Below are 14,395 nucleotides of genomic sequence, written 5' to 3'. Positions count from 1 at the left end.
TTGGGCTTTTGTACTTTACCCACACATCAGTGTCTGAGCAGCATTTCCATACAGGGACACATGACTTTCATTTAAAATTTATAGTCCATTTAAGGTTTGCCTTGGTTGAACGTGACCTGAACCGACTCTCGCAGGACGTCCGCAATTCTACTTCTCTCTCGGATCGCTTGGTTTATGTTGAGCTGAAAGGTTATTGTGGAAGTATTGATCAGTAGCGTGAAACAAAATCCTTCCCACTGCACCTTTAAGTCAAAAAACCTGAATCAATAACAATCCTGTTGGTATATTTTAGTTTAAATGATGGAAAATGTAAATTAAAATACAAAATGTCTTTCTTTTTTTTTCCTCTAAGGAATGTGCAACATGCAAATATACATTTTACTCAGATTTTAAAATAATTCAAATGTGACTTATTATTATTACTACATGTACACTACCTTTCAAAAGTTTGGGGTCACATAGAAATGTCCTTATTTTTGAAGGAAATGCACTTTTTTCAATGAATATAAGATTAAATGAATCAGAAATACACTCTATACATTGTTAATGTGGTAAACGACTGTTCCAGCTACATTGTGTTTGCTAATCATGTTAGAAGGCTATTGGATGATTAGAAAACCCTTGAAAACCCTTGTGTAATGATGTTAGCACAGCTGAAAACAGTTTTGCTGGTTCTTTGACGAAAGCAAAGTTTGAAGGGCAACATTATTATTTTGAATAAAAATCATGATTTCTAATCTTGTCAATGTCTTGACTATATTTTCTATTCATGTTGCAACTCTTTTGATGAATAAAAATTGTATAGGTGACCCCAAACTTTTGAACGGTAGAATAAAATAGGTCAATGTCTGCCTCTAGGCTTTCTCATGAGAACCAAGATCCTCTTTCTTGTGTTTAAATCCAACACATGATTTTATCTGCATGTGTACAATGTTCAAATAAAGCCTAAAAACAAAGCTTTATTTCATTTGTGGTCAGTGAATGGTTACAATCGGCACAGCACAAAGTGTCTCGCAGTGAATCTTCTTACAGTATTTTAAGAACTGTCAAAGTCACTCACCCCGTTGACAGGATAGGTCTTCCAGTCCAGTTCTCCTAGCACTGTTGTAGTGTCCAACAGAACCACTAGAGAGAGTGGAGGGGGGAGGGGGTGGGTGAAAAAGAAAGCCAATGGAAAAATGGAGGAGAAAAGAGACAGCATAAGAATGACAGGTCAGAGAGAGAGAGAGAGATGGAGATGGAGATGGAGATGGAGATGGAGGGAGGGTGAGAGAGGTTGGACGGTGGATTTGAACAGAAGAGAAATGAAGGTGACAAAGTAGAGAGAGAGCAAACACAACAGTTATCAAGCTGTCAACGAGCGGCTGACAGAGTGTAAAGTCCTTATCAGATTCAATCACCTATGAAATAAACGCTCTCTGAAAAAAGTACGAGACGAACGTGGATCAGCAAACCATCTCACGAGGGATTAGCTCTGTCCTTCTCAGAGGTCACGAGTCTTCTGTGACATCATGACATCAGTGAGGAGATCACTGAGGCGTTAAGTATTTAAACTAAACCAACTTTGAATTTATTAATGAAGAAAACACAGTCAGAATATGTTTAAGGTGATGATACAGATTCATAGCTCAGCTCAGCAGGTCATGCTATAGTTTACACTCATGTTGAATGATTTCACATCAGCTCCAGTTACCACTAACACAGGAAGGATGTGGTCTATATTGAGAGTGAGGTGATCATTTACAGCTGGGATACTGAACGATATTCCAGTATTTGTCAAATACTGGAATAGTCTTATCTCCAGTGCATGAGATTTTGTGAAAGTAATGCAGGGTTCACAGCGTGTTGAGCTTAGAGGAACAGCTAAGAGGATGCATTCAAAACAAACAGGAAGTTATTAACCCAGGGGGAAAAACATCCTGGTAATCTGTGTGGATTGTGTTTAAATTGCACTTCAAAGTCCTTGTTTTTTTTAATGACACACACAAAGTGTTGTTGATGAGGTAAACAGTCAAAACATTGAACACGTCAGTGGATTGCATGTTTATATTTGTTTCCCAAAACCTGTTTCATTTCAATAAACAACAATAAATTCTACAACGATTACGAGACGTGTTGCACTGGAGCTTCAGTGGGACGGCGTGAGTAAATCAAGCTTCAAAATAGCAGCTAGAGCTGATTGTATGTGTGTTCTCCGGTTGCAGACAGACAATAATATGATTGTTCCTCCTCATGCTCATAATTTGTTAGTTTCTTGGCATCGCCCTCCATTTGCAAGTCTCTTATGACACCAGAAAAAGTTGCTATGGGGGTCTGAATACTTGCTAAATATAGCAACAAAGTTGCCAAATTGGCATCAGTGAAATAGCTGCAAACTGTATTCCACCAATCAGCGTTCTTCAGCACACAGCCCCGCCCCTCTAGAGTTCCTGGTAATCTTAAAAGTCTCTTGTCAGGAGGAGTTCTTTCTGTAAAAGTTTGGGGTTGAGGGAAAGTATTTCCATGGGTAGTTTTGATGAAAACTCGCCAAGGTTTTTCAAAATCCCACGTAGATGAGCTTCTCTGCTTCTTTTTCCACTGGCTCTGCCATGATGAACGTCTAATTCTCTGGAGTGAGATGAGGGAAGACTCATCATAAAGTTGCACATGTTGGACTGTTGCCAGCATTGTCCACTCCAGCTGTTTCCACACTCGTGAAAAGCACCCGGCGGCATCGTAAGGGTCAGATGTAATCACTTCTACCAGGTTCTTGTCATATATATGTTGCTCCATCTCTGTGGATTTTTAACTGTGCCGTGAACTCTGAATTTGGCACTGTCACTTTTCATTTCTGTAAAAAAAGCTCTTCCTGCCGACATGACGGCGTAAACAAAGCGAGTGATCATGTGAGGAAAGTCTACCAGTGTCCAAACACCCACACTTGTCACTCAGAGAATACAAGGGCATACAAGTGGGTACAAACTCCTGGCAAGAAAATCACTGCGACTGGAACCAAATATGAGGTTTGGAGATGATCGTGTCGGTGAGATTAAACGAACCAGCTTTAATATTACGGACCTCGGGCTGGTAATTAAGGTCTGAACCTATAATAAGGACGACTTTGCCTGAGTTCAAAAGCCTGACAGAGAGCGAGAGAGAGAGAGAGAGAGAGAGAGAGAGAGAGAGAGAGAGAGAGAGAGAGACAAGGAAAGAGACAGAGAGACAGACACATTGATTCCTGACTAAGAAAAACAATCTTTCATAACCATGAGTAATGCTCTGTTTCATGTTTGACAGCAGCAGATCTTTTCCTCCAACTCTCTTTACCGTGTATACACACACACACACACACACACACACCTATATACACAAACACACACAAACATAGTGTGCGCACACACACAGTAATGCAGTCATAACATAATTACATTCTAGCAACTATCTTCGGAGGCAGGAAATGATACATCACCCAAAGAGACCACAGTGCTGAAGTTGATACTCAGATTTTCTCACTCAACACACACACACACACACACACACACACACACACACACACACACACACACACACACACACACACACACACACACACACACACACACACACACACACACACAGTAAATTGACATGCAGTTATCAGCAGGCCAAATCACATTACTTTGTCTGTGTATAATAGTAGATAGAAACATAATAATCTGCATCTGTCCTCTCTGAATTTTCCTAACCACTGAATAACATTTTTTTTTTTATATATTTCTATAATAGTTTTATTTTACATGTTATTTGTTGTATGTGTGTGTAGACCCGAGGAAGTGTAGCTATACTATCTTAGCGGCAGCTAAAGAGGATACAGTAGAAATTAATTTTAAAAGGTAGATCAAATATTATAAGGCTACACAGATTATGTTGTACGTTCTGTGACGTGACGATCCAAGAAATCTTGAATCTCTATAGTTGATGTTGTGAATCATTACCCTTCAGACAGAAGATTCACTCGCCATCTTTCACAAAAGACTCAAAACTCACTTGTTCAGACTTCACCTCGACCCTTCATAGCACTAAACTAACGTACTAATATGTTCCTACCTTCAGCACTTGTATCATAGCACTTATGGAAAGTTCCTTTCTTGTGACAAATGTACTTATTGTAAATCACTTTGGACAAAAGCGTCAAGTGCCAAATGCCCTAAAAGTAAATGTAAATGTAGCCTCAAGAATCAAGGCTGTCAAAATAATAAAGACATAATAACACGGTGACAACAAAGTAGAATCAACACATTCATGTCTCCATTATACTGTTCTGTAAACCAGTGTTTCCCAACCCTGGTCCTCAGGGAACGCGACCATGCCATGTTTTAGATGTTGCCCTGCCCAAAATTTTTTTTTACAAAAGTATAATCATTACGGAGCTCCCGAAGTGACATGAGGAAAAAATAGATATAAAAAAATATGTATTTATTTTTTATTTATTGACTTATTTTTAAAGATAAAATTTGAAAATTATTATTATTTTTACAAAAATGTAAACATTACTTTGTTTGGGGGGGGGGGGACAGAAGTTGAAACATTCAATTTTTTTTCAACAAAAGTTGAAAAAAGAAAAAATTGACACAAGTTGAAAGTTGAGCTTGAATCGAGTGTTTTTTGGAGCAGGGCAACATGTACAACATGGCAGGACAGAGTTCCCTGAGGACCAGGGTTGGGAAACACTGCTGTAAACCACACGTACATGTGACATTACATTTCTGAATAAAAAAAATACACAAAGTATTCAAAGTGATGTAATTTCACATGTATGTGTGTGTGTCACTGTGACGTCATCGGTGCTTTCTTTTGGCTGCATCAATATGACAGTGTTTGGATGCAGTTGTTGTAAATCTGCTCCTCGTCTCTTTCTTCCATCTCACATCCCTCTTGTCCTCTTACCCCCCCCTCCCTTTCTCTCCCCCACCTCTCCTCTGTCCCCCCATTTTTTTCCTTTCACCACAACCAGTCTAGGCAGATGGCCACACATCTTTGAGTCTGTATGTGTCAGAGATTTCTTCTTCTGTTAAAAGGGAGTTGTTCCTCTCCACTGGTGCCTCTAGTGACTTAAATTAAACACTGTTAATAAGGGGGTTGATAATCAATTTCTGGTCATCATTTGTTAGTTTTAGACACATTAATCTGTGGTTTAGGAACAAAAAGCACCTGGTTAACTCGCCCACTTAATTTCTGCAAATAGTTTTTCTGATATGTTCTCAAATAAGATCACTCAGACATCATATATAATATATCATTTCGATCCTCACAAACCTCCCGGAAAAAAAAAAAAAAAAAAAAAACTCTATAAACATCTGAACTTCATAGTGAATCAGCCTCCGTGACCCGTTCTCCTCTTGGTGAGAGAATCTTTGGCTCAAATACTTGTGAACAGAAATGTGTGAAAGTGTGAAACAATTTGTTTCAAAATGTCACACTTGAACATTTTATTCTTGTACAGAATGTTCGAATGCAGAAAAGTCTAATAGCAATATTTTTTTCTGGGAAACCAGGGCTGGCATGATGTGCATGAAATAGCTTCATTATGAAATAATTAACCTGCATAATTTACTTTTCTTTTAGAAACCTTGGCAAAGTTTAAATCATTTATCTATATCATTGGTTCATTGCGGCCCGTGAGCCAATGGCGGCCGGCAGAAACATTTCTAACCCCACAATGAATTACAGTTGATAGTTTTAATCCAGGCAGTAATAAGCTTGTTAAATGTTTATTGGACACAACTGGATACAGACCAATACGTGTAAACTGTAGAACTGCAATCTGGTCATTACAATTATCACTATTTATTAAAATAAATAAATTATTATTAACAGGATTTCTTTTCCTTTGGCGGCCCTCAGTCCAATGCTGGGTTCCTAAATTGGCCCTCAGGCTATCAAAACTTTGAGAACCCCTGATCTATATCTATCTGTGCTGCTGCTGTGTCTTACTCTTACTGTGTCTCTAACAAGTTTGGAGGAAGCAGATTACACCTGTCTCACAGCCTGACTCTGACATATACATTGATATTGAGATGTTATAATAATGTTTCCTTCAGAATCAACAAATATCCCTCGTGTGTCAGCTATTATAGTTTCACCATATGTGAGTCTTCAAACAGAAAATACGTCATCTGTAACCCACACTTCAGTCACAAAGACTCTACTTCTTCTTCTTCATCACTGACAGCAACAACAAACAGTTCAGTTTTGGCTGATGATATTGTCAGAGAGACTTAAAGGAAGAATCATTGTTTTCCCATTTGAGATGTTTATAAAAGCTGACAGCAGAATTCACCTGATCACGACACAGATGATGCGTTGCAGTATCTGCGTAAATGGAAATGATTTGTCGGAGTAAAACTGTCAGCGAGACGTCAAGACCTTTAAGGTGTTTAGTTCCTTGTTCAGCAGTCGCTCAGATCTGCTTGTAAACTGAGCAGAGGTCACGGTGACGTCTCGTCTGGACGCACCTCCTGCTTCACTTATTTTTCTGTAAATCACTGTCATTTACCGCTCTCTTTCATCCGTCACTGTGAATACGCTGAACTGTGTTCCCACTCTGAGGAGAGGACAAACCATCATAATTAAAGTTTTGTCCGCCCTTCCGTCATGAGAGGCAGCAAATTAAACTTCATCAGGCATTTACCTGGAATTCACCTGGAGGACAAAGTGGGACAAAATGTGTAAAATATCCCCACTTTTCCATCACATAATCACAATAATAATAATTATTATTATTATGCTTATTACACAGATGATTTCTTTGTGTGTTCGGTCCACAGTGTATTATTATCTAATCTAATAAAGAGACAAAAACAAGGGAAGGTCTGTTTGAATCAGCATTGACTGGTGTGTGAATCAGTGCACATTTGTTAAGATAGATGTTTTGCCAACAAGACGGTGTCATGTGACGAGGACTTTGGAGGCTCTTTATTTGAGAAACTGTTAGTATGCTAACGATTGGCTGCCATGGTGAAGAGAATGTCAGTTTTTAATTATATCACACTGTTATATTCCTGTGTATGGAAGAGGATTAGGACCACACAGGAAATTATTTGAGTTCTGACTTTATTCTCAGTATTCTGACTTTAAACTCTTTGAATTCTGAATTATGAGAATAAAGTCAGAATTCTGAGTTTAAAGTCAGAATTTTGAGTCAGAGTTTTAAACACTATGATTATTATAGAAAATTATTACTATTATTATTATAGTCATTCCCAGATACTTTTTGTTTTTCTGAAGAAAAACTCAGTGTCAAAATCATCATTCAGATCATTCCCTGAATTTCAAAAAATCATTAAAAAATATTCCTTAAGAGCTCTGCAAATATTTTCAACGGAACCCCGTTCAGGGTGATGCTGACTATTATTATACAAAATTTCAAGTCTTTCCAAGATACTTTTTTTTTTTTCTTTCTAAGAGTCAGATCACTGCCAAATAAAGTGCATCGAGGAAATGCATCATTTCCTGAATTTCAAAAAAATCATTATAATTATTCTATATAGTCATAATTCTGAGAATAAATTTAAAATTCTGAGAATACTGTCAGAATTAGAGTTTAAAGTTAGAATTCTGAGTTTTAAAGTCAGGATTCTGAGAATAAATTCCGAATTTCGAGTGTACAGTCAGAATTCTGAGTTTAAAGTCAGAACTCAAATATTTGTTCCTGTGTGGCCCTTATCCTCTTCTGTACCTGTGCATTCCCGTGTCTGCATTATACTTTACATTTGTACGATTGTATTTCCCTTTTCTATTTCCATTTTTACTTCTTACTTATATGTCTACTTCTGAATTACCCCAGTGTGGGATACATAAAGTCAAATCTAATCTAATCTAATCTAATCTAATCTGACATGCATGGTGCTGAAACTGTTAATGGCTGCAACAAAAAGTTTCCTCTGCTGATAACAAAGACAACAATGCAAGAGTTTCTCCATACTTACATACATACATGTGGTCCAGTCACTCATACGTGGTTCAGTATATATATTAGAATCATATCAGAGGTGACAGTCAGGACAACTATAGGTGCATTGTCTCACCTGGAGCATGTCTGGGTACGTCTTTCATACAGTAGTTATATTAAGGGTCCGATGACAGCAGAGCTCAGGGGGCAGCAGTGAGGCTATGAATTGACCCATCAGGTAACGACTTTTTCATGGTTTGACAATATTGTCATCCTCACCTCCGGCCATATTCATGGATGTACATACAGTAAATAACATCCAGGACAACTCTGAAGCTGGAGCTCATCGTTTCTATACAACACATTTTCTACATATGGAAAATAAAATTGTCTCTACATGACAATAATGCGTCATGGTTTTCATGTACACTGCCACGTATGTGGTGTGTATTTAAATTACAGCCGAAACAATTCATTGATTCATCCATTATTAATTAATCGTCAACTATTTTGATAATCGATTAATCGGTTTGAAGCTTTTTTCATGATTAAAACAAGATTTCTGCTCATTTCAGATCATCGATAAATTGAGAAAATAGTAGTCGGATTAGTCGATTACAAAAATAATGGTTAGTTGCAGCTCTAATCTGAACTTTTAAAGCCTAATCGCGATTTGGATGACATTTTGCAACCCGAAAGTTCAGCGACGTCACCTGCAACAATGCTCCAGTTGTACAATAACAGCTGTCAATCATGAGCCAAACTTTATCAGTTGTCCCTCAAAAGCAGAACGCAATTTACACAATTAGCATAATGTGCTACTGAAGAAAACCTTAACTCCTCAGGAAAATGCTTACATAAGTTAAAGATCAAGTGCAGAATTAGTTTCACATTCAAGCTTTTTTCAACCAGGAGGTTTGCCCCCTAGTGGCTGTTCAATATAATCCATTTTCCTGGTTGGACCCAGACAGATTTTATAAACTTTTATAAACAGCCTACGGTCACCAGCTCGCTCGCATTGTTTCAAGCATGACTCAGAATTCCACCGGTGAATCTGCAGGCACTGTGTGTGTGTGTGTGTGTGTGTGTGTGTGTGTGTGTGTGTGTGTGTGTGTGTGTCAGTGTGTGAGCTACATGTGAACAGTGGGAGTGTGTGAAAGCGCAGGAGGAAAACAGTCCATTTCTCCACATCACGCAAACTCCTCGGAGAATCCAACGCATTATGCTTCGTGTCACTGATGTTATATATCGTACAATTATCTCCACATCGACCCTCAAATACGGCAAAAAGACAACAACAATAAATGAGCTGTTTGTATGAAGACGATACGTCTCGTCTCATCTCTCTGACTTTTCTCTCGAGGACACGGAGAAGTGATTCACCTTCATTAACAAAACTCACCCTTGATAAATTGCACCTGGCTAGCATACATTAGCTCATTCTCACTATATTTTAAACTCCTCTCATTTTTTGTCTACCCTCCTTCAAATCAGTCGCCACCACAGGGAGGCAGGCATCCTGTGGGACACACACACACATACACATACACAAACACAGAGACATAATGCATGACTTTAACCTTAACCCAATTCAAACCCTAACCCTAAAACCAGGTCTTAACCCCCCCAAAAAACCTCTTTAGGACCAGTCAAATGTCCTCACTCAGTTTGGTTAATACCATTTTCCTGGTCCACACAAAGCTACACTGACATTTAAAAGGTCACCTGTCGTTTTTTTTTTAATGAAAATGTGCATCCAAACACATTCAGGGATGGAAAATTAAAGTGACCCAAAGTGGAAGATGTGAAGAACTGATTACATTTAAGCAAGCGTTTTACCCCATGTGAGTTATGTGGGAAGATAGCATCGCCGTGGCCTGTGTGCTCTTCATATACGCTTATGCAACTGCACTCGCTCGCTCACTGAAAGAGGGTGGTGGTGGTGGTGGTGGTGTAGGTGGTGGTGGGGGGGGGGGGGTGATTTTGGAAAGTGGAGAAATGATTGTGGTGCATTTAATTTCCACCGCTGGCCACACGTCACGGAATCCACATTGAATGCTATCGCGAGTGGAATCCTCTCAGGACTGCACACAGAGGCCAGAAGCTGAACGCTCATCCATGAATTAATGAACTCATCACAACAGAGAGAGGGCGGAAAATCTGAATAAGCATCAGTGCAGCTGACAGAATAAACCAATACTTTTGTGATTCTGTGTGTGTTGTGTGCATTTTGGAGCTAAGTTGTGTTTGGAAAAGTGCTGAAACGTTGTTCTAGAGTTCTATATTCAGTGTTCTAGTGATTGGAAACGTCTCCACTCACTGGAGTATGTTTTGCAACTAATTTACAACAAAATTTAGTGTTTTTTATGATTGTCCTTTATTTAAGCAGCTAAAAAGCCAAATTTAAATTTAAAAATCTCTTTCCCAAGAGTGATCTGCATGGCCAAGATTACAGTTCTGGATTATAAATGAATTAAACACAGCTAACCAATAAAATACATTATTATTCAGGTACAAAAATGATCTTGGACAAATCCGTCAAATTAGTTTTTCTCTCAATCTCTCAGAGCCAATTTAATTAAAATGAACATTTAACCATATTTGGAGACAGATTACACTGATAACACTGTGTTGCCGTGATGATGCAATGTTGCAATATTTATGCTATGATATGAAGTTTGATGACGTGATGTCTGCGGAACACACACTGATTCATGCTCTGGCACAAATGAAGTTATCTGAAGGGATAAATAAAGATAAATTAATTGAAGAAGATAATAATAATAATAATAATAATACAAAACAACAACAAGGACTATGTTCAAAGAGCATTTTAAGGCTATGTAAATATAAATATATTTAAATGTGCAATACACTGAGAAAAAATGGTCTATTTTGACATATAAATGGTGTAAAAAGCTAATAAATCATCATTATCACTGCCACACAATCTCAGTTCAACCAGTGAATTGAAACTTTTACGAATATCGAGGTTTGAAGTGTGTGTTTAAATATAGTTTGTGTCCAGATGAAGCCACTGTCTTGTCTAAGAAACTGACACAGTCACATACTGTACGAGGAAAATCAGTAAAACGTCTGAAGTGAATCACACTTGACATCATATTGTAACTCTAGTGTTTATAGAAAATACATTTGAACAACTTACTGTCATTTATGGGTTGAAAAAAGACTGTTATTACATAAATGAAGACTCTATTATTCCATTAATCAGTTACTCAGTTAATCATCAGCTATTTTGACAGTTGATTGATTTTTTTTTGATTTTTTTTTAATGATTCCTGATTTTTCAGCTTCCTAAATGTGAATATTTTCCACATATTTATTGTCTGTGGACAAAAATAAGGACATTGAGGACGTCATCATTTCGAGGTTAATTGTTACTTGCAGCTTTGGTTAATGTTATTATCTTTATATAGATTTACCAAGTTTGTCTAATGTCTCATGCAAACATGAAATACTGTTTTGAAATACGATTATTAAGTTGGTTCAATGTGAAAAGTGTTCACCGCAGAGATGGAGTTGTGTTGTGCGTGTGCGTAAAAGAGAAAACAGAGAAAATACTTTGTGGGTGAGATTTGACTGAATCCTCCTCGTCTGTCTGTGTTTCTGTGTTTGGTTGCAGCTGTGACTCACCTTGGTTTGTGGTTCCCGAGTCCGACATGATACTTTTAAGCAGGAACAGAAACACGCAGGTTTTCCCACTGGAGCACATGGTTGAGTCACAGACGCGGAGGCAGGTGCACGCGCTCTGAATTAAAACACTGCACAGACTCCGAGATAGATCCACACGAGGAGAACCGGGAGAAGAGGTTTCATGGAAGAAAAGGCGACCGAGAATCTCCCAAGAATCCAGACTCAGAGGACCATGGTCGCATCCACGGGACTTCTGTCTGTCTTTCCTTCAGCCGAGCATCCGAATCCCTCGCGTTCCAGACGCGGAGCCATTGCGCACAAAATAACCCCAAGTGAATGAAGTTAGAGAGGATCGTGTAGTTGCATGTAAAGCCCGCAAAACACGACGTTGATAAAGTCAGAACACAAAAGTGTGCAAAAGCTCTTTAAAGAGTGATTGCGTCAATAATGCAATGTATTTACGCCACAACTGGAGCGAAGAGGAACATCCAGGACTTCCGATCTCACTTCTTTCTGTTAGTGCATCTCTCTCTCTCTCTCTCTCTCTCTGCGTATCACTGTGTATCTCTCTATCTCTCTCTCTCTCTCTCTCTCTCTCTCTCTCTCTCTCTGTATCCTCTGAGATTTAGGAGGCAGTTTGCGCGCAAATCTAACTTGGTCTGTGAGACAGTTTCATCTCATCGCTCACTCCGCATGATCGCATCATCGCGGGACAGTGGTTTCAGTGCGTCTGTCTGTTATTGATTGTCCGGAGGGTGAGGGGAGTGAAGGGGTGAGGGGAGTGAGGGGGGTGAAGGGGATGAGGGGGGTGAAAGGAAATATGAAGCCATCATTACAGTAGTGTATCGCCTCTGTGCTGTGATGTAGGTTATCGCTGCACTGGATTGTGTTGTAGGAATAGTAATGTGTGTCTGGGGCAGATCCTATTTATGGTGACAGGAGGAGGAAGCCGAGCAGACACAGAGAGATGCGTGCAAACAAGGTGTTGCGGGTTAAAGGTGCACACACACACACACACACACACACACACACACACACACACACACACACACACACACACACACACACACACACACACACACACACACACACACACACACACACACACACACACACACACACACACAGAAAGAGACATTCTTGTACAGCTTTCTTAGTGAGGACACACTCAATTGTTAAAACACAAATTCTGGTACTTGAGACACAATGACCACAACAGGTAACTCATGCACTAACCCCCTGAACCAACTCTGCTAAACTACAAGCACAATTACTGCTTTACACTCAAATTGCAGTTGTAAAACACACTTTTTTCCAAAACACTGCACACAATTCTCTGCATTTGGCTCAATTTTCATGAAGAAAATCTCTTGTCTCTTGTCACAAAGAACACACTGTCATTCAACATTCTAAAGTTAATTTCCCTACTATGTAAACTGACTCATCACATGGGAAAACACCTGTCACACAGGTTTACAATCTGCAGTCAGTACGTTAGCATAAGCGTTAGCATAAAAGAGTTCTGTTTTGTATGTAGACCACTGTATGTGCAACTTTGTGTTAGTTGGGATGGACACTGTGTACATTGTTTTTGTGGGAAATTAATAGGAATAAAATATATTTGTTACTGTGTATTTGTGTGTTTTGAGTATAAAAACAATCCATCCATTATCTAAAGCTTCATCCTCCACCGGAGAGTCGTGGGGTGACATAGGGCGATCGGCGGGTCACACCCTGGACAGTTAGCCAGTCCATCACAGGGCCTATAAAAACAATATTCTAAAAATAGTTTACACACTTATGTATGTATTGTCTGTAGTAAGTGTAACACTAACAACAAAAACAAGCCTAAGTCATTATGATCAATGGAGAATAAGTGTTTCCATTCATCATAGTGTTTTACATTCTTATAAATGTCTATTTATATGATGGTTTGTGTGTCATTTGCAATCAAAATACAATTTTTTAGAAGAAATAACATTGTATTGAATGTAAAGTTTCATTGTGCAGGAGAATTGAGGGGTTTTGCCCATTGTGTGTGTGTGTTTTTGGATTTGTGTGTAGAGTTCTCAGAGCATGAGGCATGCTTTCAGAAAATGTGTGTAAACAATCGTGAAAAACTGTAATAGACCTCATGCATCCTCTACTCCATTACCCTAACCTTAACCATCGCAATGAAATGCCTTAACCAAAGCCTAATTCTATAACTACGACCTACATTCACGTCCTATTGAGATGATGGACGAGCCAATTGTCCTCACTTTCAGAAAAATCTTTAAGTTTTAAAGATTTTTATTTTTAAGTTTCCTCACAAAGATATATATACAAGTACACACATACATAAACATACATATGTTAGTGAGACATCATAGACATAATGCACTCCTTACCGTAACCTTAACCATCTCATCAAACCATAACCCTAAAACCTGGTCTTAACCCCATATAAAGGTGTGGGGACCATGTCCCAGACAAGGTCAAACGTCCTCAAAAAGATATAAATACATGTGCACACACACACACACACTGATGGCCACTGCATTGACTCTGATTCATTTGGACGGACTACACAACACATTAATGCCCTAACTCTAAACTTAAACTATCCACAATTCACAGCTTAGCTCTAGTCTAAACTTTACCAGTTCCTCTGAAATGAGGTTCTGGCTCATTAGGACCAGATGTTTTTGTTCTCCACGAGGTCTGCTGGTCCTGACAGGGTCAGTGTTGATGCCAGAAGAAGGTTCTTAAAGAGCTAACAGACCATGAAGGAAGGATAAAAGAGGTAAAAGTAAACATTTAAAAGAAAAAAATGTTTAAAGGTAGAATGAA

General features: G+C 38.7%; 1 protein-coding gene across 1 annotated transcript in view; it reads right to left on the bottom strand.

Annotated features, from left to right (window-relative positions):
• The window catches only part of LOC310936566 (ephrin type-A receptor 6-like), a gene marked incomplete at both ends in the record, with an annotated part of 74,230 nt that extends 62,588 nt beyond the window's left edge, over positions 1-11,642 (bottom strand). The window contains 2 exons of the mRNA XM_083900639.1: positions 1,061-1,125; positions 11,564-11,642. Coding sequence (XP_083756765.1) covers positions 1,061-1,125; positions 11,564-11,642 — 144 coding nt within the window. The remainder of the gene's footprint in view (positions 1-1,060; positions 1,126-11,563) is intronic.
• Between the last annotated feature and the right edge of the window lie 2,753 nt (positions 11,643-14,395).

The sequence above is a fragment of the Microchirus variegatus genome (genome assembly GCF_963457635.1).
Source record: "Microchirus variegatus genome assembly, chromosome: 14".
In the NCBI taxonomy this organism is placed as follows: domain Eukaryota; kingdom Metazoa; phylum Chordata; class Actinopteri; order Pleuronectiformes; family Soleidae; genus Microchirus; species Microchirus variegatus.
Note: the sequence above shows the minus strand (reverse complement) of the source record. Positions and strands in the feature narration are given on the sequence as shown.